This window comes from Nicotiana attenuata, unplaced genomic scaffold (assembly GCF_001879085.1).
Source record: "Nicotiana attenuata strain UT unplaced genomic scaffold, NIATTr2, whole genome shotgun sequence".
Lineage (NCBI taxonomy): Eukaryota > Viridiplantae > Streptophyta > Magnoliopsida > Solanales > Solanaceae > Nicotiana > Nicotiana attenuata.
Window position 1 is genome coordinate 83,117 of NW_017671213.1, and position 26,388 is coordinate 109,504.

Here is a 26,388-nt window from a genome sequence, read left to right on the forward strand (position 1 = left end):
TTACCAGTTACACCGCGGCATCCCTTATATATATATATATATATATATATATATATTATTTATTAGACTAAAAATAAAAAAATATAGAATAAGATAATACTATCGAAAAATTATGTTTTCTGGTCATTATGATTTTCTTGTGAGTTATTGAACGTCTGATGATTTTTGTGTGACAAAATAGAGTTATATAACTTTGATGAAAAACATCATAGTTATATGAACATTTGTGCAATTTACTCTCCAGAAGATGCAACGATGATAGATCTCCTTGCTAAGGAAGAAGCTTGTAATTTTTGATACACAAACATTTTTTATTTAGGGTGTACTGGTATGTACGAAAATATTCTCCGAAAAATATTTAATTTTTTTTTCATATTTGATTGGCTTAAATATTTTAAAAAATATTTTCTTTATGCACTCAATTCTATTTCCTTTAATTAGAGAAAAATAATTTTCCTACCAAAACGAGGAAATTTTTTTTCTCAAAACTCTCTTTTAACTAACTTTCCCCACCCCACCCCTCCAATCCACACTCTTGCCACTATAGCGCCTTAGACCACAAACTACCACCCTACACCCCGATTTCACCGCAACCACTCCGACCTCACCCCCACCGTGGCACCCTCCGCCCATCCCTCCAATCCCTGCACCGCCCTAATCAAACCCCCACCTGCAGGACAATACCCACTCCTCCCCCGGCCCCTTCTCTTGCCCATATTCCCTTCCCATCCCTTCCCATGCCCTCAACTCCTGCCACCCCTTGCTCGCCCCGAAACCTCAGGACCTAAAACTTGAACCCAAAGATCTAGGTCTGAGGTTCAGACTGAGGTCGGAGTTTGGGGTCGGTTCAGTGTTGGGTTGGATTGAGGTCGAGTTAAGGGTCAAGGTCGGGGTTGGAGGATTAGGGTCTGGGATCGAGGTTGGGGATTAAAATCGGGGTTAGGGATAGGGTTGAGGTCCTGGAGTCGGAGTCGGGATTAACGGTAAGGGTCGAGGTTTGGGATTGGGGTACTTGGTTAGGGCCTAGGTCGGGTCATGGTTAGGGTCGGGGCCTATGTTGGGTTGGGGTTCGAGGTCGGGTCCGAGGTCGAGGGTCGTGTTTAGAGTTTGGGGTCCAGATCTTGGTCCAGGGTCAAGCTTAGAGTTTTGGGTTGGGTCGCCCCCCAACCCTGACCGGCTATCCAATCTTGACCCGACTTGACCCGGCCACGACCATGTTTCCAACAACGAACCTCGTACTCGATCCTGACCTTGGAACCTATCCCAACCCTGCCTCGAACCTCGACCCCAGGCCCATTTTGTCTCCTACATATAGTGTTTGCCTAGATTATATAATTCCTAAAAAAAATATTTTCTACTAACTAGCCAAACACTAGAAAATAAGTTAGAAAATCACTTATTTTTTGAAAAAAATATTTTTCAGAAAATTATTTTCTGTTAAAAATTTCTAGTCTTGGTTTCGATTTTTCTAGATGTATCAGAAACCATTTACCTTACCCCCACCCCACTTTATATATAATATACTAAGTTGTGGACAAACAAAACAAAACAAATAAAAAGAAGAGGAAAATAAGAAAATATTTTTAGAAAATTAATTTCCGTAGAAAACATTTTTCATCATACCAAATGTGTACAGTCAAAATCATATTCCCCCAATGTATAGGCTCGAGGTTCCGTCCTAGGCCTGAGTCTGGTCGAGGTCAAGTTCAAAACCGGTAGACCAGACTCGAGCTTGAAGACAGAGTGCGACGCCCGAAGACTGGAGTTTGAAGAATACCAAGGCCAAGTGTGCTCGACCCCGAAATAGTACCGTTATGGGTTTGTAACAGAATGAGCTAGATTCCAGCCACGTCCCCAAGATCACGGTGCAAATCTCGGGATAAGGTTTTACAATTCCATACTAGGCGGTTAGACAGTTGTAACAAGAATATTCCCTACTGTAAATAGAAATATTTCTTATTTAGGGTTCCCCTATTATAAAAAGGGGATCCCAATCATTTGTAAGATCATCTAATCAGTGATAAAAGAATATACTTTACTTTTTTTGCCTGCTTTTCATCAGCATTGTCCTTTAGCTCTATTGTTCTTACTTTGCTTTTATTATCGTTCTTATTATACCAAGCTTGCCTCAAGGTCCCTGAGCTCGAGGTCACTGTTGTTGAGTAACATTGGTTTGATTCACTTTTCTCTTTCATTTCTACTTCATACTTTTTGATTGTTAATTGGTATTGAACTAAATCACGTATCTTTAAAACCACAAATCAAATTTAACTGTTACTCTTATTTTTGAGGTAAACAGTTTGGTGCCCACCGTTGGGCTAAAAATAATAGTGATTATTTCTTTACTGATTCTCGTTACACACATTATCTTCACACTTTTTCTTGTCAAGATTTTTTTATTCTCAGGCTTAAACATGTCTAGCACACAAAACGAAGATGCTCATGACAATGAGGGTCTTGGAGAAAACAAAAATGTAGGGGTCGGTGTACCACCGGTAAACCTTGGGAAAGTGCCAAACATGGAACCAGTTGATGTTGGTTCTCATATTGCTATAAACACCAACCTAGGCATAGATCCCGAAGGGAGTGTATGTAGGGACGCTTGACCAGGGGACCAAGGAACACCAGGAGTAGGAGATGGGGGAGTCAGCCTCCAAGTGATATTTGAGATGTTGCAGGCTCAGCAAATCGCCATCGCTCAAGTTCAAAGTCAAAATAAGAGCCCGAGTGTAGCTGAACATGAAAACAATCGACGTGATGAACCAATGCCGGAAGGGCCAATTGGAAATGACTCGGGGACTGACCCCACCATTAAGAAGATGCTCGAAGAGCTCACTAAGAGAATCGAATCCGGAGAAAAGAAAATTGAGGATATTTATAAGAAGGTGGAGACTTATAACTCCCGTGTAGACCAGATATCGGGGCACCTCCAGTTTTGAAAGGTCTAGATGCCAAAAAGTTCATACAAAAACCATTCCCTCAGAGCGCAGCCCCGATGCCCATTCCTAAGAAATTTTGTATGCCCGATATACCCAAATATAACGGGACAACTGACCCTAACGAACATATTACTTCATACACTTGTGGGATCAAAGGAATGACTTGAATGATGATGAAATCGAGTCGGTGTTGTTGAAAAAGTTTGGGGAAACACTCTCAAAAGGAGCTATGATTTGGTATCACAACTTAGCTCCTAACTCTATTGATTCATTTGCTATGTTAGCAGACGCCTTCGTTAAAGCGCACGCCGGGGCCATAAAGGTGGACACGAGAAAGTCGGATGTCTTCAAAATAAAACAAAGGAATGACGAGCAAGAAGAATCACAACATGTAATCCACATGATCATTGGCGGAGCCGATGCCCCTCAACGACCTTTATTCAAGCGCACCAAAGTATCAATCACAAGAGAAAAGCAGACTCGGAGCTATGTGCCCAAGGACGTCGTGTCATTCTGTGACGAGGAAGCAGAAGACATATCCCATCGTCACAACGACACCCTGGTAATCTCTATCCTTTTAAATAAAATTCAAGTTAAACATGTTTTAGTGGATCCAAGTAGCTCAACAAACATAATCAGATCAAGGGTCATGGAACAACTCGGCCTGCAAGATCAGATTATACCTGCATCCGGGTGCTGAATGGCTTCAACATGGCAAGCGAAACAACAAAGGGAGAGATTATCTTACCAGTAAACGTAGCCGGGACCATACATGTCACCAGGTTCCATGTCATCGAAGGTGACATGAGGTATAACGCACTCCTCGGGAGACCATGGATACACAACATGAGGGCAGTGCCTTCGACTCTCCACCAGATGATGAAATTCCCAACAGAGGGAGGAGTGAAAACAGTGCACAGAGAATAGCATGCTGCAAAAGAGATATTTGCAATCGAGGAAGTGGTGCCGATACCAGAACCCTTGGCCTCGGAGAAATCGAGCTCCAAAGGTAAGCAGGCGGCTAAGTAGCAACCACAGCTCCCAGCCTCGACGGAATCGGAACAACAGGTAATCGAAGGCGAAGAAGAGAACTTCCTTACTCCTCGAACCTTCATTGTTCCCAAGGAGTCCTATGCTACCAAGTCAACCGCCCAAGAGAAAGGTACACCTGGAACGAGATTAACCCCCGAACTCAGGAAAAACAGCTCATTTAGTTTCTTATTGATGATATGGATTGCTTTGCTTGGTCCCATTTAGATATAGCAGGGATTCCATCGGAAATCGCCACGCATCGGTTGAGCACCGACCTTAGGTACAAATCGGTAAGACAAAAAAGGAGGCCTCAGTCCGAGAAGCCACGTACCAATGTCTAATTGACAGGATGATCGAAGAACAAACAGGTAAAACAATGAAGCCTGTATTGATGATATGACTGGTTAAGTTCCCGCGCGCAGAGGACCATTTTAATTCATTTGCAGGAAACATTCAAACTTTTGAGGCAATGCGACACGAAGCTTAACCCAGGGAAATGTGCCTTTGGAGTTGGCTCAGGTAAGTTTCTCAGCTTCATGGTGTCAAATCAGGGTATCAAAATCATCCCCGACAAGATCGAGGCTTTCAAAGATATCACGATCGTGGATAGCAGGAAAAGACTGTACCGAGTCCTCGGAGTTGTTGGTGAAGGATCTTACAAACTCGGCACGATGGAAGCTCTCGAAGGTGTTGGGCCGTTTCTGGAGATAAGGCCACCGTATCGGCCTTGGACTTTCGAGCCGCGCTTTTCTTGGGCTTCGAGGAATTTGCAGGTGGCTCCCTTTTTCTTTTCTTTTCTTTAGAAGGTTTCGGGATCTCTTCTTCACCAGTCGGGGCTGGCCACATAGAACCGGCGTCTCCAAGACCTGCACAAAATCAAAGTAAGTATTCCACTAAGAAAATACAAGTAAACAAACAAAAGAACTCACGATGATTTTTGGCCTCCCATCGGCCTTTTGCTAAATCTCGCCAGCAACGCTCCGAATAAGAGGAAGTGGAAGCCAGGTTTTGGACCCAGCCTTCGAGGTCCGGGACCCCGCTAGGAAACCATGCAGTACGCCATCAGAAAGGGGTTAGACCAAGGGGAAAGATAAAAACGAGAAAAAGAATAGGAAGCGGCGTATGAACCTATTATGTGCTTACGTTTCGCATTCCACTCCTCGGGGAACGACATCCATTCCGCAGGAATCAGGTCGGAGGTCTTGACTCGGACAAACCGGCTCATCCACCCTCGGTCTTTATCCTCATCAATACTAGAAAAGAGAAATTTCAAGGATCGGCATTGCAGTTTTATCAAACCACCGCGATAAAGTCGAGGACTGCACAATCTGATCGGATGGTTGAGTGTGAAAGGCATCCCCTCGACCTGACTCGAAAAGAACCTGATCAAATGAACGATCCGCCAGAACGAAGGGTAGATCTGGCCAATCGTCACTTGTATCGTTGGCAAAAGTCGAGAATAACTTGATCTATGGGACCCTGAGATGGAATTGCAAGGCCCAACGTGAATGGGTAGGTATACACGCTCAAGTACCCCGCTTTATATGTAGTGATATCCTCTTCGGGGGAAGGGATCTCTACTTCTTTGTTCTCCCACTTGCAGTCCTCCTTAACTTGCGCGAGCTCATCCTTGGTTATCAAACTGACATATCGAGACATGGGCTCGCATCGTCCTGGTGTCGATACGGGTTTCTCGATCTTGAAATCGGATGTTATTTCGCATGGCGGAGGAATGCACTCCTCAATATGAGGGGGCGTTACCGATTTACTCTTGGCCGATCGAGTATATAAAGAGGCTTTTTCTTTTTGGGGAACCGATTTAGAGGTCTTAGCCATTATAATGCGGAAGTTCAAGAAAGTGGAGAATGTTTATAGAAAAGAAGAAAGAATTCGGAGAAATTGAAAGAACTAATGAAGTTTTGATAACAATATGAGAATAAAGTTTGTAAGATTGTGAAGTTTATCTATTTATAGAGGTCATGTAAGCGTACTGAGGAAACCAAAAAACCGACCGTTAGTCGCCTCCAATTAATGACTTTGGGAACCGCACGAAAAGCAACCTTTCAGTCACTTCAACCGTTGACGTCACGATATTGGCATCAGGATCGAGACATCAAAGATTAATTCTTTTTTTAGCGACCTATTTCGAGTTCGAGCAAGGTGTTTGCTCGACTACTAAGCCCAAGGGCTACCCGAGCTTGAGAAATTTCTCACTCGGGGACCACAATAAAAAAGCCTAAGGGCTAACTTTATTTCAAGTTTGAGCAAATGCTCGCTCGACTACTAAGCCCAAGGGCTATCCGAGTTTGAGAAAATTTCTCACTCGGGGACTACAAAAAAGCCTAAGGGCTAACTTTATTTCAAATTCGAGGCCTTTCTCTCACCTAACTAGGACTCAGGAATCCCGATGTTCTGAGTTCGCGCCAAATCGATTTGAGCTCAGCTCGCGGATCAACAAGAGCCTTAAGGGGTATTATATTGATCGATTAAAAACCTAAGGGTTTGTTATGTCCTGAGTCCGGTATTGGGGCTAGTCGTTAAAGTTATACAATCAAAATTTTCACAAGTAAAGACAGAATGAAATTCAACACGAGCCAAAAGGGAGAGAAATGGATCCTTTTATATTTCCAAGAAATGGTTACAAAATATAACTACAACATCTATAAAGGGTACGTACACGGGAACAAAGAAGAAAAAAACAAAAGCCAAGAATCTAATCTACTTTTAAGGCCACGTCCTCGAAAGCGACATCTTCGGGAGCCTCCTTCCCGGGGGCCCTATTTTGATCTTTGGAAATGTCTACGTGCCCGAAGAGATCTTGGGCAAAGGGCCCTCGATGAATGTAACTATATTTCCAGCAGCGGGGATTGAGCATTCTGTTGAGATATTGGGCCATTACCCGTTAAAAAAGAGCTGCAAAAGAAAAAGACCAGAAGGGAAGACAAGAAGATGTAGCCTCGCCATCTATCACAAGAAAAACCAAAAGGGTTGCAAGATGCACGAGCAACGGTCCAAGAACGTTCATCCTTGGGACGTTGTGCCGATGTGGGATGCAAAAGTTAGTAGATGATAGAACCACCTCATTCCATGGAAAGTAAAAGGAATGAAGCGCCACACCAGGTTGATGTTTAGATAGATGAGAAGCAGGGTGAAGTTCGCATATCTCCCGATGCGGGAAGAATTCTGCGCCCTTCTCTCGTTGTTTCAAGTCGAAGCTTTGAAAAGGAGAGCCTTGGCGTAGCTGGTAAAGTTGCTTTCATGCGACCTTGTGACCGCGACGCTAATGGCCGACCAACAGTGGCACGCATTTGATGTTTTGGGGAAGAGCGCCGATATGACATTTCCGGTCACTTCAAGCACCTACGTCACGGGCATGATGTCATCATGAGAAGCTCAGGAAAATCGAGGTACAAATAGTTTCTTATCATCTTATTCTAAGAAACGCGGGGACTATCTGTGTACGGTCAAAATCATATGCCCCCAATGTATAGGCTCGAGGTTTCGCCCTAGGCCCAAGTCCGGGCGAGGTCAAGTTCGAAACCGGTGGACCAGACTCAAGCTTGAAGACAGAGTGGGATGCTCGGAGACAGGAGTTCGAGGAATATCAAGGCCAAGTATGCTCGACCCCGAAATAGTACCGTTATGGGTTTGTAACAGAATGAGCTAGATTCCAGCCACGTCCCCAAGATCACGATGCAAATCTCGGGATAAGGTTGTACGATTCTGTATTAGGCGGTTAGACAGCTGTAACAAGAATATTCCCTACTGTAAATAGAAATATTCCTTATTTAGGGTTCCCCTATTATAAAAAGTGGATCTCAATCATTTGTAAGATCATTTGATCACTGAGAAAAGAATATACTCTACCTTTTTCGCCTGCTTTTCATCAGCATTGTCATTTAGCTCTATTGTTCTTACTTTGCTTTTATTATTGTTCTTATTATACCAAGCTTGCCTCGAGGTCCCTGAGCTCGAGGTCACTGTTGTTGAGTAACATTGGTTTGATTCACTTTTCTCTTTCATTTCTACTTCATACTTCTTGATTATTAATTGGTATTGAACTAAATCACGTATCTTTAAAACCACAAATCAAATTTAGTTGTTACTCGTATTTTTGAGGTAAACACCAAACACACCCTTATAAAAGACTATAAAGACATCGTACAACATTTGTTGCATAGTAGAAAAACAAGTCTTATAAAATTGATAGAATGGACGTTATTAATTAAACATTTTTATACCGTTTAGGAATAGGAAAAGTCAATTAAATGGTTCCATATGATTATTAGTTATTGGAAAATGATTGATAGATTGCCATCCAATAGGTTTATTGACTCATTTTGCTGTGGACTAGGTTTGAGTTTCTTTTGTTGAGAAACTTCTAGAAATCACTATGTTTTAGTGGTTATTAGCTAGTTGTAGCTACCATTTATTATATTACTTCCTATAGCTATGTTTTCAGAGCTTTTAGAGTGTATTTGGTATATTTAAGCTACTGTATTCATGAATACAGTAGCATTTCTAGGCGTGAAACAGGAGATTACAGCTAGACAGATTTTTGTATTCGAGTGTATTCGATTGTATTCATGGCGTGAAACATAGGATTACAGCTGGACAGATTATCGTATTCGACTGTATTCACCGCGTGAAACAGGGGATTACACTATTTTTAAACGAAAAGTGAATCAATTAACATAATAGACTGCTAATATAACTCAACAAACTCAATTATAACACACAAATTTTGTATTTCCAGTTATAAAAAAGATTCTCAATCGAAAAACACCCCAAGAACATAGCAATCTTAAGAGAAATTATATAATACATCTGAATACATAAATTATATTAATTAAAAAAAACAGATGACTATATTCATGGCATATAGAGAGACAGTGAATACAATGAAATACATAGAATACAGCGGGATACATTGAAATACAATGGAAAAAAAGACAGTGAATACAATGAAACACCAGAAATACATTGAGATACATTGAAATACAATGAATATAATGAAATATATGAAAAATACAACGTGATACATTGAAATACATTGAAATATATTAACAGAAAATTCAAGTTGCTCAGCCCCAAACTCTGTCGTCTTTGTTCAAGAACAAACCCTAATTTTCGGCTAATTCGCCGTCGAGCGTCAGAAGTGGAGTGCCACCGCCGAGCATGATAATCTTTATAGAGCTTCGCCTAAACCAGCTAGACTGAAGATTCGAAATCAAAGAAGGATAGGTTTGTTGATGCGTTGAATTCCGAATACAGTCGTACGTCTCCGCCGGCGAGAGCTGTTTCGTCGCCGGCTGGAAGCACGGATTTTCTGTTTGGTTCCGAGAAGGGAATGGTAGAAAGAGAGGTAGCGTATTTTATGAGAGAGAGAGGGCAGCGTATTTTATGGCTTAAGGGTAGGAGGTGACCATAAATAGATATTTCGCTATAAAAATCCAAAGATAGTTATGGAATATAATTTTTAAAATGGTATTTATTTAAAATAAATAAGGTACCAACCTTTGCTATAGGAGGTAACTAATCCTTTTTTTCCCCTTGATATGCTCTGAAAATATTTCTTAGTTAGGGCCAAATCTATGCAGCCATTTTTCTTCTTTGTTGACTGGTTAAGATAATCCTAGAATCGACTACAGATAGGACTCAAGAATGCATCACAATTAATTATTGATACTAATTATTTTTCCTTTAAAATTTGATATGATCTACTAAAGTTAAATCATGGGGAAGTGCACAGTTAGTCACTAATTAGATGTGTCTTTACTTTTTAGCCATTGTTTAAAATGTATTTACTCTTTAGCCAGTGCTTAATAATTATTTACCTGCCCGGATGAAAATACCCCATGTACTAGACATGGATGTTGTGTAAATATTAAGCACATGGTGTCATTAACTTCATATGTGCAGTGTAAATGTTAAGGACATGGCGTTCTTAACTTCATGTGTGTAGTGTAAATGTTAAGGACATAATGTCCTTAACTTGTATTTGCTCCTTAATGAGACAAATCAAAGTTATACATATGGTCTCGTGACAATGTCTATATCATAACAGCCCAGCCTGCTAGTAATATTGTCTGCTTTGGGCCTAGGCCTTCACGGGTTTAAAACGCGTCACTAGGGTTTAAGGTTTGTTAACTTATATACCAAGCATCCCTCTTGTGTTTTGCCGATGTGGGATCCTGTCTAAAGTGTGAGGTGTTACATACACTCCCTTTTATGGACTCAGCGTCCTCGCTGAGGTTTGCCCCAAGTATGAGGTGTTACATACAGACTGAAGGTAGATCTGCTGGCGTCCGCAGAGCCTAGAGTCCCCCTTCCCTATTTTAGCTTTCTGCTGTCTCTTTTCATTCCGAGAACAGTTGTACTTTTCTTTTCAGACCAGTATTTGTAGAATTCATAGATGTTCGTGAATTCGTGACACCAGATTCGTGGGTAGACATGTATTGAAGTATTTGGATTTATTTTAACTCTTCCGCGCTTTTCATTTGTTGAGCTATGTTACTGTTTATAATTGTTTGGGTTGATTGTTAATGTGTTGAACCTTAATAGTTGGCTTGACTAGCTTTCACGAGTAGCCGCCATCACGATTCCCGAGGGTGGAAAATCCGGGTCATGACAATATCATATAATTATCATGAATTAATGTCACTGTATATGTTCTTTTCTAGTTTGGTTTTCTAGCTACATTCTTGAAACTCCCATTTTTCTAGCTAGTTAGAAAGGAAAATGGCACACTTACCTCCAAGAGCGCCTAACATGACACCAAATTGGCCTGATTTTTCACTACAAAAATTGGACAACTTATCTCCCAATGCAATGCTCACAATAACCCTTTATGGGCGGACGAATTCCTCGACTTCTCGTCGAAACACGGGTCCCACCGGAGATCCATGAGCGACTACATTGCTTTCTTGGAGACTCCGATGGTGGAAGAATGCATAAGGCTATCACCAACTCCGGGTTCGGGGGACTACTACTTCAGGACACGGTATCCTTAACTTTAAAACACCATGTCCTTAACTTTATATGTGCAGTATAAATATTAAGGACATGTTGTCATTAACTTCATGTGTGCAGTGTAAATGTTAAGGATATAGTGTCCTTAATTTTATGAGTGTTGTGTAAATAGTAAGGACATGATGTCCTTAACTTCATGAATGTTGTGTAAATATTAAGGACAAAGTGTCATGTATTTGCACCTTCTGTTGTTAAACTTTAGGACATCATGTCCTTAACTTCATATATGCAGTGTAAATGTTAAGGATATGGCGTCCTTAACTCCATGTGTGCAGGTAAATGTTAAGGACACCATGTCCTTAATATTTACACAACACTCATGAAGAAAGGGTAAAAACGTCTTTTCGTATTAATTTTAATAGAGTAGCGGCTATTTTTGCTCAGCATTAAAAATATTGGATAAAAACTAATACCATATTAAAAAGTGGATAACCCATGCCATTTCTACTTAAATCATGACACAAGTATATTCAAAGAACCTCTCGTAGAAATACAAAATAAGCTTACGAACAATGAATCCAATATTATCCAGCTCTTTTCCTAAATTTTTTTGCAAAATTGAAGCTTATAGGACCTGTTTGGAGATAGATTCCCAAATATTTTTTAAAAATACTGATTTGGGTGAAGTCTGATATGAAACTGAAAATGAGTTTGAACATAAATATTGGGGCAAGTTTTGACAGGTTAATAAGTCATTTTTTTGGGCTAAAAATCTCAAATGGTCATATTTTGGCCCAAAAAGAGGTCTTGAGCTATATTTGAGATTTGAAGTTTTGGTTTTCAAAATGGATTAGTTACCTCATATAGCAAAGGTTTATACCTTATTTATTTTAAATAAATACCCTTTTAAAAAATTATATTCCATAGCTACCTTTTGATTTTTTATAGCCAAATATCTATTTAAGTTACCTCCTACCTTTAAGCCATAAAATAAACATTGTATTATTTTTCTCTCCCATCAAATTCTAATAACCACTAAACACCGGGGAAGATGAAAGGGAAGGGGAATATGTTGTGTCTAAAGTATTTTATCAGCAGCAGCAGATCAAGCAAGGTGAAAAAATTAAACAAGAATTGACCGAGGAGTTTGAATGTCTGGTTGCTAAATTAGATCCACATACCCCCAACAAGAATTGACCGAGGAGTTTGAATGTCTGGTTGCTAAAGTAGATCCAAATACCCCCAAGTCTGTGACTCCTGACCCCCCTCGTGGCGAGAGGCTATTTTCAACTATGATTTCTATGTCTATATCGTGCGGCGCCTCTGATTTTTAGTTGTGTGCTAGGGTTTTTCCATTCTTTTCATTTGTTCTAACGAGTTATAGGGATATTCGGTGAAGAGAAAGAGAGAGAGAGAAAGGCGAAAGAGTTGAGGGTTTTTGCTCGACGGCGGATTCGCCGGAAATTAGGGTTTGTTCTTGAACAAAGACGGCGGAATTTGGGGCTGAGCAACTTGATTTTCTGTTAATATATTTCAATGTATTTTTAACGTATCACGATGTATTTTCATGTATTTCATTGTATTCATTGTCTTTTTTTTCATTGTAATTCAATGTATCTCGCTGTATTCCATGTATTTCATTATATTCACTATCTTTTTTTCATTGTATTTCAATGTATCCCGCTGTATTATATGTATTTCAGTGTATTCACTGTCTCGCTATATGCCATGAATGTATTCATATGTTTTTTTTAATTAATATAATTTATGTATTCAGATGCATTATATAATTTTTTTGAAGATTGCTATATTTTTTGGGGTATTTTTCGGTTGAGAATCTTTTTATAACTGGAAATACAAAATTTGTGTGTTATAATTGAGTTTGTTGAGTTATATTAGGAGTCTATTATGTTAATTGATTCACTTTCCGTTTAAAAACAGTGTAATCCCCTGTTTCACGCCGTGAATACAGTCGAATACAATAATCTGTCCAGCTGTAATCCCATGTTTCACGCCATGAATACAGTCGAATACACTCGAATACAACAACTGATTAGCCAGACTTCCCTGATTCACGCCTATTTTTGCTACTATATTCATGGATACAGTAGCTTAAATACATCTAATACATCTTATAACAACAGAAACGTATCTACAACCCGTAATATAGCAAATGGTATCTATAGATAGCTAATTATCACTAAAAGATAGTGCTTTATGAAAATTTCTCTTTCAAAATCTCCAAAAAGAAACTAAATTAATTCTATGAACACACACATATTTGAATTTTTTCTTTTTTTTTTGAAAAAAAAAAAATTCCAAAACTTGTGGCCGAACGCCTTTCTACAATGCCACATTTAATATGCTTTGCTACTGTTATTTGTTATGTAACCATTAACTTGCAAATTCTTAATTTAGCAAAGTGGATCTTAGATGGAATCACATTTATTGACAATTCAGCTTAAAACATTTGAACTCACTCCCCTTATGGAAAATTTTGCTAAGGAATTAGCTTAATCAGAAACTCTTTTTAAGCACACGATTGGTGGTTTTGATTCAAAAAATAGGTGAAATTTTTTTCCAACTTTCTTCAACCAAACGCCATAAGAGAAGAATTTTTCAATTCTTGCAAATAAAAAAAAAAAGAACATCTGATATAGTTTCAGTTTCTGCAAAAAAGAAAAAAAAAACTTTTCTCCGAAAGATTTCAACTTTTTCCGAACACAAAAGACACTAAGATTAAGCCAGTCCACTTGGTTTAAGAAACACAATTCCTTGTAATATTTGTGACCTAATATTTTTGAATCAAACAGGTTAATAGGAAAATATATGGCTACAATAACCATATGTGGGACCCCAGATACAAAATCATATTTTTGAGTTACATGTGGAATAAATAATGAGCAGCCTACCAAGTAGATGTTTTCAAAAATATGGAATTTGAGAAGTCTGTAGTAGTTACAATAACAAACAATCAAATATTGCATATTGTTTTGCAGCTTTTGGATACATGCTCTCTATTGTATCATCAGTCATCTATACAAATTGTGAGAAATAATATACTACACCTTTGTATGCCTAATCAAATCCAACTACCAAAAGGTTCAACCTATTGTATTGGAGGCTCTGAATGCCGTATAGCTCTGCATTAACCAAAAGTTTACTTCACATGTTGAAAATAATCAACATGCTAAAAATCGCGGAATGTTCTATCCAAAAGAGAGGTCTTTGGAATGAATTAAGGAGTTGGGATGACATATCTATTGGCTCGTACCATGTATACTTCATCGCGTCTCTTTGCCTCGCCCTATGTAAACCTTCATCGCGTCTTTTTGGCAGACTTCGGGTTTTTCAACATCCGGATACTTGACGGAGTAACTTCAACAAGCTCGTCTTCTTGAATGTATTCTATGCAATCATCCAGACTATAATCTAGTGGAGTATCAAGAACAACTGCATGTAACGACAAGGGACTTCAGTTAGTATGAGGCAGACAAAAGCAAAGACGTACCGTCAGAATGTTAAGTTCACAAGAAAGATTTCATAATTAGACAGAAAGAAAAAGAAAAAGCAAACTATTTTCTCCCCTCATGCTATTAGGATAGCATTGCGGTCCCTTTTTTTTTTTTATGATAATCGTGATGTCCGGGCCAGTTTGCGCGCACCTCAACTAATTCCACGGGATACCTGCCACCTCCCGCCAGCAACAAGTACCCGGTAGCTCTGTCCACCAACGCTTGGACAGCTGGGAAGAAATAACCTAGTGTTTTTTTGTCTTCGTTGGGTTTGAACCTGAAACCTCATGGTTCTCCACCCACTTTATTAACCACTAAGCTACACCCTTGGGTGCATAATATCAGGGTCCCTTGAAAGCAGAATTTAACTAGAAACCAAAGGTGAGGAACTCCCACACTATAAGGAGAAGCTAGTCTCAAGGAGAAGCATCATTATCCTCTACTTAATAGCTCGAACTTTTGATATGGTAACTTCGTATATGGGGCCGAAATGTGAACAATTTTTTTTCTTGAACAATCTATCTCATTCTATAGGAAAAGGTTGAGATTCTTCGGCAACATCTTTGATGTTGACTCTTTACCTGTTACTTCTTTGTTTGAACGAACATTTGTCGCAGCTTTTTTCTTGCAGACATTCAGGGCAAGGTCACCTGGCCGTTGGTGAATACCAACTATTTGACCTTTATAAACATCAACTCCAGGGCCAATAAACAACTGTCCTCTGTCCTGCGAACTCATGAGAGCATAGGATGTACTTGTTCCATCCTCGAATGCAACCTATGATGATATAAGTGAAATTTAGAATGCATTTATCACTCTCTCCAGAAAGAAAAAAAGAGCGACATGCAGAGTATGAGGATCGCTGCATCTTATTTTACGTATGAGGTGTGAAATTGCACAATTGATTTCTTTAAGTTTTTAAAATTAAATTTACATATTTTAAAATTACATAGAACTACTAAAAAAATACATTTTTTAAAGTTACAAAAAATTTAAAAGAAATTTGGAAAGAACGGACTATCACCTATTCAAAGATTGCTAAGACGTAAACCAATTGAAGATGTGATCTATACTGAGAAGATTGTACTCAAAGGTGGGAAATTACCAGTGAACCTAGATCACGAGTGGAAATATCACCGCCCCATGGTCCATAGCTATCAAATATTGTGTTGAGAATTGCTGTGCCTCTAGAAGCTGTCAAGATTGAATTCCGCAATCCAAGAAGACCTCGGGTTGGTATTTTATATTTGAGCAATGTTGTCCCTTCAGACCTAATAGATAAGTTGCATCAGTGTCTTGGTATTCAATGAACAAAAATTAAAAAGATCTCTGCAGCTCAAAACTACAATGCCTCTTAAAAACCCAAAATTGAAGAAGGGAAATGTAGAGGTACTAAGAAATATTACAAAATGAGCCTGATATATAACATAATCTCACTATAATGAGAATGCCAAATACCAATAAAATAAAAATAATTAAAAGAGCCACTTTGTCGCTCCAAAATAGATTCCACGAGTATGACGTCCATATGTGATCACAAATATAGATATATCATTTTTCTTCACGGGATCCTTCAGCTGAGCTAAAAACACAAACCAAAACAGTTCTTATTGAATAGCTATAGCAATAATTATAAGCATTTCATACTTTTCGTCCCTCACCACGATGGATCCAACAACAACAGCAGCCCAGTGTATTCCCACAAGTGGGGTCTGGGGAGGGTAGGATGTACGCAACCTTACCCCTACCCTAGAAGGGCAGAGAGACTACTTCCGATAGGCAGTTGCAAGTAAGCTAATCAGACTCGCAACTTTCAGCACAGCTAAGACCTTGTCTAGTTAACAACATACAATTAATTCAGAAGACAACAAACTATTGAATTGCCAGATTTAGATAGGAAGGATCTGATTAGAAGGACCAGTACGATTGTATAAGATACCCTCAAAGCAACTTTTGTAATCTATGCTTGGAATAAAGTTGGCAAAAGAACAACTAGATCCCTAATTTCCTAGTGGAAGATTCATGATTCTTCAGAAATCTTCACAATTGAACTGATCTTAATTATCTCCTTTTATAGCATGTCAAGATGCCAAACTTTCTCAAGTAAGCTAATGGAATTCTTTTACCAACTTATCATTCTGAAAGTTATCCGGTCATTCTGACAATTTTCACTTACCCAAGCCCTTGCATATCAATCATTTGCCCACGCCTTCTCCCCAGAAGTTCAACCACAGACCCCATGTGTTCCTCAGGAACCTCAACAGTAGCAATCTGCAAATATGGAATACAGAAGTCAAGAGTAAGGAGAGCCCAACCATTGATAGAGATTAAACATTACTTTCCCTAGTATACTTTACCAGCGCGCAATACTTGACCATCTTCGAGATGTATATGATTGGATAGTGATTTTAATTTCAAACAAAATTCTGTTTAATCCAGTTATTGCAGAAAAGACTTTTTACTTCTCCCTCAGCACAAGTTACAAGAAGAGAATGCTTGGCACTGGACAATTCTGAAATACATATTTCAGATTCTACGTGCAGCTTCTCCAATGTTTTCTCTAGGGGGTGGGGGAAGAGGCTTACGGGAGGTGAAATGTTGGCAGGCAGAAATAATCTTAATATACTGAAAATGATCTGCACTTATGTGCTGCTCCATTTCGGCCAGTTATACACAAAGCAAAGCCAGCCAAGGATTACCTCATAAGGTTCCAGCAACTTGTCACCCTCCCTCTTATTAATCACTTTGGGAGGTCCCACCATGAACTCATATCCTTCCCTTCGCCTGAACATTTCTGATCGTTAGTATGAGTAAGATAGAATGGTCCAAGGCATGTGATAGTACTTTCTTACATGTTCTCTATCAGTATGGTGATATGCAGAGTACCACGTCCACTGACAATGAATGTATCTGCAGTTTCACCATCTTCAACTTTCATTGCCAGATTTCTTTCCAGCTCACGGTACAACCTGTCTCTTAGGTTTCGGCTAGTGACATACTTCCCCTGAAAATTGTTCAAACATTTCCCAAAAAAGCAAGTTATATCTGTGCTAAAGGTGGTGAAATCCTCTTCAACTAAAAGTAGGCATTATTCTCAAATTCTGCTTTCAACACAGCATGTTTTCAGATCTCAATTGCTATCTACGTTAGAGTTGATGTTAAAGCATAACAGACAAATGCCGCGCAGAGAAGGAAAAGAAATTATGTGCATAGATATCGAATGGACTATGATACAATGAAACAAAAAATGTGGGCGGTAGAAGTTTGGCACAACTTCAGCCTGACTAGCTTCTGGTATTTACATGATCATCTATTAATAAATAAAACGGAATTATTTGTCTCATGTTTACTCATTTTTGGGTCCAACGGCAGGGGCTTTCTACTGTCATTTAGCTTCTATTCCCTCCGTATCATTTGACATAAAAATGTTCTGATTTTTAACTCTTGTTAACTTAGACTCCTGTATTATACTGATGGTACTGGAAGAAAAAATTTAAACATTAGAATTTGGAGAAAGGAATGCATACAATACTCTAGGTGAATACCACATCCACATGTCCTAAACTTTGCTGACGCGTTTTACAGCCGTACAACCTAAGACCACTACCGATATTGTTCACTTTGCGTCTTGGATGTACATGCAATCAGGACTTGGGCCTAGGTTACATGGATTTAAAACACACCAACATGGCCTAAGGTACTTTTGATATGGAATTCGCTTAGAGCATTAAATACACCCTCCCTCTTAGGACTTAGTGTTCTCACTAGGGTACCACACATTGATTCTGATTACATAGGTAACAGCCTAACCTACTGTGATATTGCTCGCTTTGGGCTTAGGATCATACCGCTTTAAAACTATGCTCTAATGCTTGCTTACTTATATACCCAACATTGGCCTAAGTTGTTATATACATACCCTCTTAAGGACTTTGCATCCTCGCTGAGGTTTGCCCAACTTTCCTCCAAGATTGGACGCAGAGGATACCAAACGTTACAGATCGATACACTAGTGTCATTGTTTAGTTTGGGCTTATGTTTGCACAATTTTAAACGCGTCATCAGGGTCTAAGACATTTGTCAATGTAAGATTTGCCTATGGTGTTAGACACACCCCTTTAGGAACTGCCTATGATGTTACAAACACGCCTTTAGGAACTCAACATCAACCTGAAGTTTGCCTTATCATTACACATGACTGCATGCAAGTGGCAATGATACCACATGTAACAGCCCAGCTCACCAAGTCATATGTTTTATTTTGACTCTCGGCCCGCACAATTTAAAAGGTGTTAGTGTGGTCTACGGCTTGCTTCCTTATACACTCAGCATCTCTTTTGTGTTTTCCCAATGTGAGATTTGCCTTAAAGTGTTGCACCGTAAAAAAGACGGACCCCCACCCCCACCCCCCACCACCACCAAAAAAAGAGGGATCTAGACAACAACAAAAAATAAAAAATAAAAAAAAAAACCACTTTGACATATGCCTTTGTAAAGACAAAACACGTTTAGAACAAAGATGTTATACCTCGCGGCCAACAAAAGGGGAGGTATTGACTGAAAATGACATTTTCACTGTAGGTTCTTCAACCTTGATTGCAGGTAATGGTTTTCCCTCGCTTTTGTCAGCGATAGTCTCTCCAATCTAAATTTACAAAACAAAAAGAAAAAGATCAGTAATTCATAAAAGGCTAGGCTTGCATCATATGTTTGCATTTATCTCAAATGACAAGTAATGTTATGTAAACCAACCAACATCACGGTATCTAGTAATATTATACCTGAATATCATCAATACCACACACAGCACAGATATCTCCAGCTTCTACAGTTTCTGCGGGAACTCTACTGAATTTTTCATACACAAATAGCTCACTTACTCTGCCGAATCTGCATTCATCTTCTGTTGTACATATCTGAAAAACATTAAACAGAAGAGTAAAAGGTTATTGTATAACTCGGCGAGAAACGAAATTGACAACTTTGTAGGGGGGATTTTATATTTTGCAGATCTGGAGATTGTATTCTGTTTCTTCTACCAGCACTGTCTTTGTGCTGCTGATCTTAATGAAATGTTACCATCCTCAAAAAAAAACAAAAAACAAAAAGAAATTGACAACTGAAAACACACACTTTTCAGACATAGATAGGACTAGCATGTATATCAAGTTTCATAAAACAATTGAAATTTCATAAAGTTATCATCCCAAAAAGATAGATAAGCTAATAAGGCAAGCAACAATCATAGTTACTTTTGGTCGACACTTCTATACGAGGTCCTAAGATGAACCGTTAATCTCTGGTATAGTGGAATGATATATCAATCAAAGCATAAGATCAGAGAGAATAATCCTAGCCTTTGAACTTATATTCTCAAATTCTCATCCTAGATTTGACAATTATAGGTGAGAGAATGGATGGAGACTCGTGACTTGCCTTCGGATAGTGACTAAGATTAGTTTGTCGTTTGTCATTTCAACTGCTGATGCTCCTAATTTTGGAGCTACACATCCATCAGGTCAAAGAAACCCTTGCTTTTGGCTACTAGAGAACTTCCATAGGAGAGATTAAATCTCTCTTGGTAAGTGGGTGTGTTTGTAAATACAAAACACACACACACAGAGCTTGTATAAGGGAGATATTCCCATTATTAAAATTATTTACCTTAACTAAAAAAAGGTGTATCTGTGTGTGCGGACTTCTTCTTTGATCTCATGATAAAACAAGAAAGGCAGCATAGAATTTTTGGAACTTAGATCTTTGCTCATGTGTTATAACCTAGCCTTCCCACTATGAAGAAGATTAATTCGCTATACTATTAATGCACCTAGCATAGGACATAACATCTATCAAGTAAAACTAAGACTTCCTTTTACGCATGTTTTCTAAGCATACTAATATAGGAGGAAATAAATGTCTTATCATAAGTGTGTACGACTGTGGCAATTATAATACGCATACAGAATCATATTTTTTTAATGTACATATATGTACATTTCTTGTTATCAGAAGGAAATTGGTGAGTGAAACAAAATTATGTTAAACATAAATTAAACGCTGCATTCAAGCAGTAAGAGAGTAGAGCTCCATTAATCGGGCTGACTGAGCTAGCAGGTATCTATTCAAGAATAATACTTAACATCTCAAACAATAGTTCGTATGTAGTGTGTACAAACAGGAACAACAGGAGAAGTTTGCAAGGGAATAGAGAGAATAATGATCTAAATAAGAGCTTTCATAGGATAAATAACACCAAATAAGAGAAGATAGTGTGACCTACCTTCACATCCATTCCCCTGCGCAGACTTCCAGCATGCACACGTCCAATAGCTATGCGCCCTTTATGTTCTTCGTAATCAATATTTGTAGCCTATAATTTTTAAATAGCAGTTAGATAAGCAAATAGATATTATGCCTTCTTTGAGTTAGTTGAGACATAAACTGGACGCCCTTAAATACCTAAGCAAATTAATCAAAGCATAGGTACTTTTTGCAGGTCCAAACTGTGTCAAGATGATATCACATGATAAGAAACCATAGTTTGTTTCTATAAAACTCATAGTTTGCTTTGCAAGTCAACCATGAGAGCTGTTGTTTTGTTTTCACTCCTTCACGAGAAAAACTACAAAGCACTTAATGGCGCAGAAGAGCCAACATCTGAGTAACCATTGTCGCCACTCTAAGTTCTGTATATATAGATGATGTTTCTGTACTGGACTAGTGGACTGTTGACCTACAAAGCTGATACTTCATACATGTGTGACTATCGAAAGACCCCCTTGAATAGAGAAATCAGTATTACTAAAAGTCATTTTATTCTTTTTCCTATGTAATTGCGGTCAGGGTATTTTTCAACTGTTCCCAAAGCCTTTGACATTTCCCCACAACAAAGAGCTTCCAGCATACATCTTCATATAAGCACCCATAACACAAGGAACAAACTTGCATCTTACAAAGAAAGCAATTAAAGAAAATAAAGACGGTTTACTGCGTCAAAAATACGTAGACTAGCAGCTATATCATAGGCGAGGTAAAAGAGGAAAAATGTAGAAATATAAGGGGTGAAGAAACAACTAACAAGCATTTGAAGTGCACCATCTTTATTAATCTTGGGTCCTGGAATGCATCTAACGACGGCCTCAAATAGTGGGCCAAGATCATCGCCCAAATTTTCAGGTGATAGCCCTGCCTTTCCCTTGATACCACTGGCATATATTACCTGAAAATCACACTGCAAAAAGGAGGACAATGGGATAGATATCAAATCAAGCTCAACTGGTTAGTACTGGATCTTAATGCTAACGACTGGAAGGCATCTTCAATTAAGAAGTGCATCTTTCAAGAATACCCAAACAACTCCAGAGAATGTTTTCTGAGTTCATTGTACAACTCTAAAATGATACTAATAATGATTTTGACAATTAAGTTATCTCATGCTCTGCTGTTTTTTGCGAGACTAGCAGTAGTTTCATACTTTTATCCTTTCAACATTATAGCAAGGGACTATACTTTTCACAAAATCTCAGAAAGAGCGTGGAGAGCTATTGTTTTATTGTTATACATTTTTTAGCCTTTTTCCTTTCTTTTTCTTGGGGAGGGGGAGGCTTGAAGAAGAGTAGTTGAATTGATATAAGATAAATGGAAAAGGTAACAAGGAGACATTTACTCTGAAAAAGCAGATCAAGAAATGTACCTGTTCATCCGTTGCATTTAATTCGATGAAGAGTTCAAACGTAGAGTTAACGACAAATTCTGGACGAGCAGAAGGTCTATCAATTTTATTGACTACAACAACTACAGCATGGCCAAACTCCAGTGCCTTCTTTAAGACAAATCTTGTCTGGGGCATTGGACCCTCAACAGAGTCTACCTAAAAGTATACCGAAAATATCTTTTAGCAGGATGAATCCAAAAAGAACAGAGTTGTAAGTGGTTATTGAAAAAAAAACACAGTTGTAGGTTTTGTATGAAGAGAATGTGCCAGAAAAATAATATATAGAGACAATGATACTTAGGCATAAGTAGCAAAAGAGGAGAAACAGTACAATTAGAGAAGAAACAATTCAAGGATGTAAAAAGATCAAGGCTACAATATGACTACAAACGTACTGAAAGATAATATATAATCCAATGTGTACAGCAGAAGAAAGCACTGTAATATTCTCGGGCTCACAGAAAGCAAGCAAAAAGTTCTATCAGCTGGAAAATAGAACTGTGAAGCATACACTAAATCTTTTTACTCACATCTTCTTTTGTGTCGCAGTAGGTGAAACAGTGAAGGTGTATCACAGATGAAAGCATTATAATTTTGTGGCAGTCAAGAATATTGTACTATTCCATTATAACCGAGGCACGTATAGTAATTTCAATAATCTAACCATCATTTTAAGTTTCAAACTAAAATAGAAACAATAATGTATTACTTATGAAATCAAACTCATACTAGAAGTCCAACTGTCAATTAAAAACTCTATCTACCGCAACAAATTGAATTGTACATCAAAGTAGTCAAAGTACCACTAAAAGAACCCCTTCAACCATGTTGAGGATGCGTTCTACTTCACCACCAAAGTCTGAGTGCCCTGGAGTGTCAATTATGTTGATTTTTGTATCCTTGTAAGTAATTGACGTGTTTTTGCTAAGTATGGTTATTCCCCTTTCACGCTCTATATCATTGGAGTCCATTATCCTTTCCTGTACAAACTGGTTATCACGAAAAACCTGTAACAGAAAATTGCAATAAAATTAAGCTTCAATACTTTAGTCTAATGGCTTCAAAGAGAAAAATCATCCAAAAAAACATAACAATGATATCTACTTCTAAATTAAAATTTGGAAGTTCTATAGCCATTTTGAGGGGAGGAAAAAGCTGTTAGCATTTTTTTCATTAAAAAAAAAGTGTTCGTTTTCTTTACTGCTATTCTCTAAACCAGCAAAGACAGACAATACCGAAATAGCTAACAACTTTACTTTAACTTCTTAAGCAAAATCTGTTACTACTAATGCCCAGGAGCTTAATACCATTTCTTCAAAGACATCAACTTTTCACAGCTAAACCTTTAATAGAATATCTATATGAAGAATGTTTGCATCATGATAATAAAGAAATTTTTTATGACCTGAATATATATCTTGCGAATTTCAACAGTCTTGTATATCAAGTTGATTAAAGAGGAGGGCAGTCAACATTGTGATAAAGTAACTCTAAGAAATTTAGAACAATATTTTTTGGAAGAATTTTAACTTAAAAAACATGTTGGGTAATAAGGACAGGAAAGTTCTTTCAATTGCATAGCATTGACTTATACTAGCACGGATAAAAAGGTGCAAACAAGGTGCTATACAAGAACTCATTACCAACCTTTGCTTGTTTCAGCATAGAATCAACCAATGTGGTCTTCCCGTGATCAACGTGTGCAACGATTGCTATATTCCGTATATCACTTCTCCTCATCAGTTGGCTCTTCTTCTCTAAGGTACATGAAGTTAGACATTGAATCACTAAGTATATGTACAACAACATTATTTATTTATAGTTCTTTTCTAATACCATCCTTTCCTTTTATTTATACGCCTTCTCTCCCCCTATCCCCCACATTAGCATGCAAGTACTGCACAGTGTAAGCTTTTATTTTTTTTTCTTATTTCTTTTTCAATTATCATTAGCATCAACCAAAGGGCTTTGCTCTAGTGGTAAGAGCACAACGAGTCATCTGTGGTTTCATACCCTACTATAGACAAAAAACTTACTCCATTTAAGTGGGAAAGGATAGAGGGGTGGGTCCATTATCCACGAACCGTGTGGCATCGACCCTGGGGATTTGTCGGTTATCAAGAAACAAAATGTCATTAAAACATGCCCCCAAGTTGCAACTACTATTTTTTTTTTTTTTTAATAGGGCTTTACCCAGAAGGGAAGCCCTTTCAAAAATTCTCAACGACCAGGGCAGAACCCAGGCCGAAGAGGGGGTTTGGAAATAGTTTTCAACCAGCAATAGACACGCCTCGGTTAGAACCTCACTAGCTGCGTCATTGCCCCAAGCGCAAAGATGCAACTATTTGAAAGTTTTACCTACTAGGGAAACAGCAATTCAAGCTAAATTCTCAATCAAAAATGCTCATTTTCTTTTCTGAATTACAGTTATAAGCTCATAAACGTTAATTATTGAAAAAAATTCAAGAAAGCAAGCATCATAAAAAAAATGACGAATTGAACCATAAATAAAAGGAATCAAGAAAACAGAAATTCTCACCAGAGGGGGCTTCAGTAGCCTCAGAAACAGCGCATTTGATAGAAGTACGAAGTGGGTTTACTTTAAAAGGTACTTTAGCAGATAAACAAGAAGGCAAAGTACTACCAAAGAAGTGCTTTTTAAGGAAAGGAGTTGAAAGACAAGAAATTTTCTTGCTACAATTGCTAGAGTTGAGAATAGAGAAAGTTGGTGTTGAAGCAATTGACATCTCCATTTTTGGCTCTCTTCTGCTTCCTAACTCACTCACTTTATCTCAAATTTTTGCTTCTTTTGGTGCAGAAAGTGAGAAGAGGAGAGCAAAGGAGAGAGTTGAGGATTGGGGTATAATATGTTGTTGAAGTGAGAGGCTACTATTTAGGAGTGGCTGTTGTTTACTTTGGTATTTGGATTACTTTTTCTATTTTCTAAAAAGAATTATTCTTTTTTAAATTTGATAACAATTTTACTTAAACTTACAATTCTACCCGTAATCATAACGAAAAATTTTTATAATCAAACAAATACTCTGGGCCCCTTTTTGACTTGTTTAGGATCACAAATTCCAAAATTATTCATTTTTTTCTTAAACTTCGTGCTCAATCAAATAGGTTCACATAAATTGAAACGGATGCAGTAATAGTTTTGTGTATTTGTTTCTTTTTGTAATCCTATTAGTTTATCTCATGGATATGAAAAGTAAATTTGTGGTCCAAAAAAGGTTTTGTTCCTTTCTCAAAAATGATTGTTTGCCACAAATATGATATAATTTTGTTTGCAAAAAACTACCTAGGTTTAGGGAACGATGAGGCAAGCCCTCCATCTTTCAATTATCTTGCTCATCCGACATGATATAAATTATTTAATTTGTACTTTAAAATAATAATGCTTTGGAAAAATACATGATACATTAAGTGAAAGACGTTAACCCAAAGTTAGAGACGGCGTCTTCTATGATACATTCTTTTGTTTACTTTATTCAAAATTGAATTATATTTTTCTTTTTAAAAATTATTTAGTCTTTGTGTGTATCTATTTTTTAAAAGTTATATCTTAATATTTTTATTTTACCTTTAATGATATAACTTGTCCGGACTCACTTGATATAACAGTTCATTCTTTTATAAAGAGCGCAAAAATGAAAGACCCGTGGAACTCTCGCAACAAACCTATTTAGAAAGATAATTTTGGTACTTTGCATATATTTGGCTTACAACATTGTATTATTACAATCAGCAGAAGATTAATTAATTAGCACAATTTGAATTTAATCAGGAATGAAAATGTCAATAGCTAAGAATCATTACAATGGAAGTGAAAACAAATGAAAACAGAATACAATGACAGATAAAATTAGAACAAATAATCTGCACAAAAGAATATTGTAAGGAAACTACAGTTGTTTTTCAATCTCAAAACTCTTAACTCCACAAAGCAGTAGGACCAATATAAAAATCTTCAGAGAAAAAGTGGGCATTCAAATTCATCCTCCAAATATTGTGGAATTTCAGGAACCAATGGAGGATTAAGTTCAAGTATTTCTGCAGCATAGGCATCCAATTCTTTATGGTAAGTAGCAATATCATTATTGGCACAAACAGAGGCAGTTTCTGCACAAACAAAATTATCTAAAAATGGCAAAAATTGCCACAGATGCTGAACATTCTGCTTCTTCAGTAGAGATAAGAAGCAGAATTTGAT

At 37.9% G+C, this 26,388-nt stretch overlaps 1 protein-coding gene across 1 annotated transcript; it reads right to left on the minus strand.

Annotated features, from left to right (window-relative positions):
* Window positions 1-13,859: 13,859 nt before the first annotated feature.
* On the minus strand, window positions 13,860-25,055 carry LOC109206737 (GTP-binding protein TypA/BipA homolog). The gene is made up of 14 exons (XM_019369594.1): window positions 24,712-25,055; window positions 23,820-23,929; window positions 22,976-23,179; window positions 22,152-22,328; window positions 21,537-21,689; window positions 20,739-20,828; window positions 19,240-19,374; window positions 18,987-19,103; window positions 17,311-17,462; window positions 17,158-17,242; window positions 16,635-16,729; window positions 15,564-15,729; window positions 15,040-15,235; window positions 13,860-14,396 (listed from the first exon to the last, which is right to left on the minus strand). Exons 1-14 carry the CDS (start codon window positions 24,923-24,925, stop codon window positions 14,263-14,265), a joined length of 2,028 nt encoding a protein of 675 aa, XP_019225139.1. The 5' UTR covers window positions 24,926-25,055; the 3' UTR covers window positions 13,860-14,262.
* Between the last annotated feature and the right edge of the window lie 1,333 nt (window positions 25,056-26,388).

Bases quoted from the DNA above. Each gene is read 5' to 3' on its own strand.
- LOC109206737 (XM_019369594.1), bottom strand. From the start codon at position 24,925: ATGGAGATGTCAATTGCTTCAACACCAACTTTCTCTATTCTCAACTCT. The intron at 23,930-24,711 runs GTGAGAATTTCT...CATGTACCTTAG, and splicing joins GGCTACTGAAGCCCCCTCTG to AGAAGAAGAGCCAACTGATG. The intron at 23,180-23,819 runs GTTGGTAATGAG...TTTCTGTTACAG, and splicing joins CTATGCTGAAACAAGCAAAG to GTTTTTCGTGATAACCAGTT.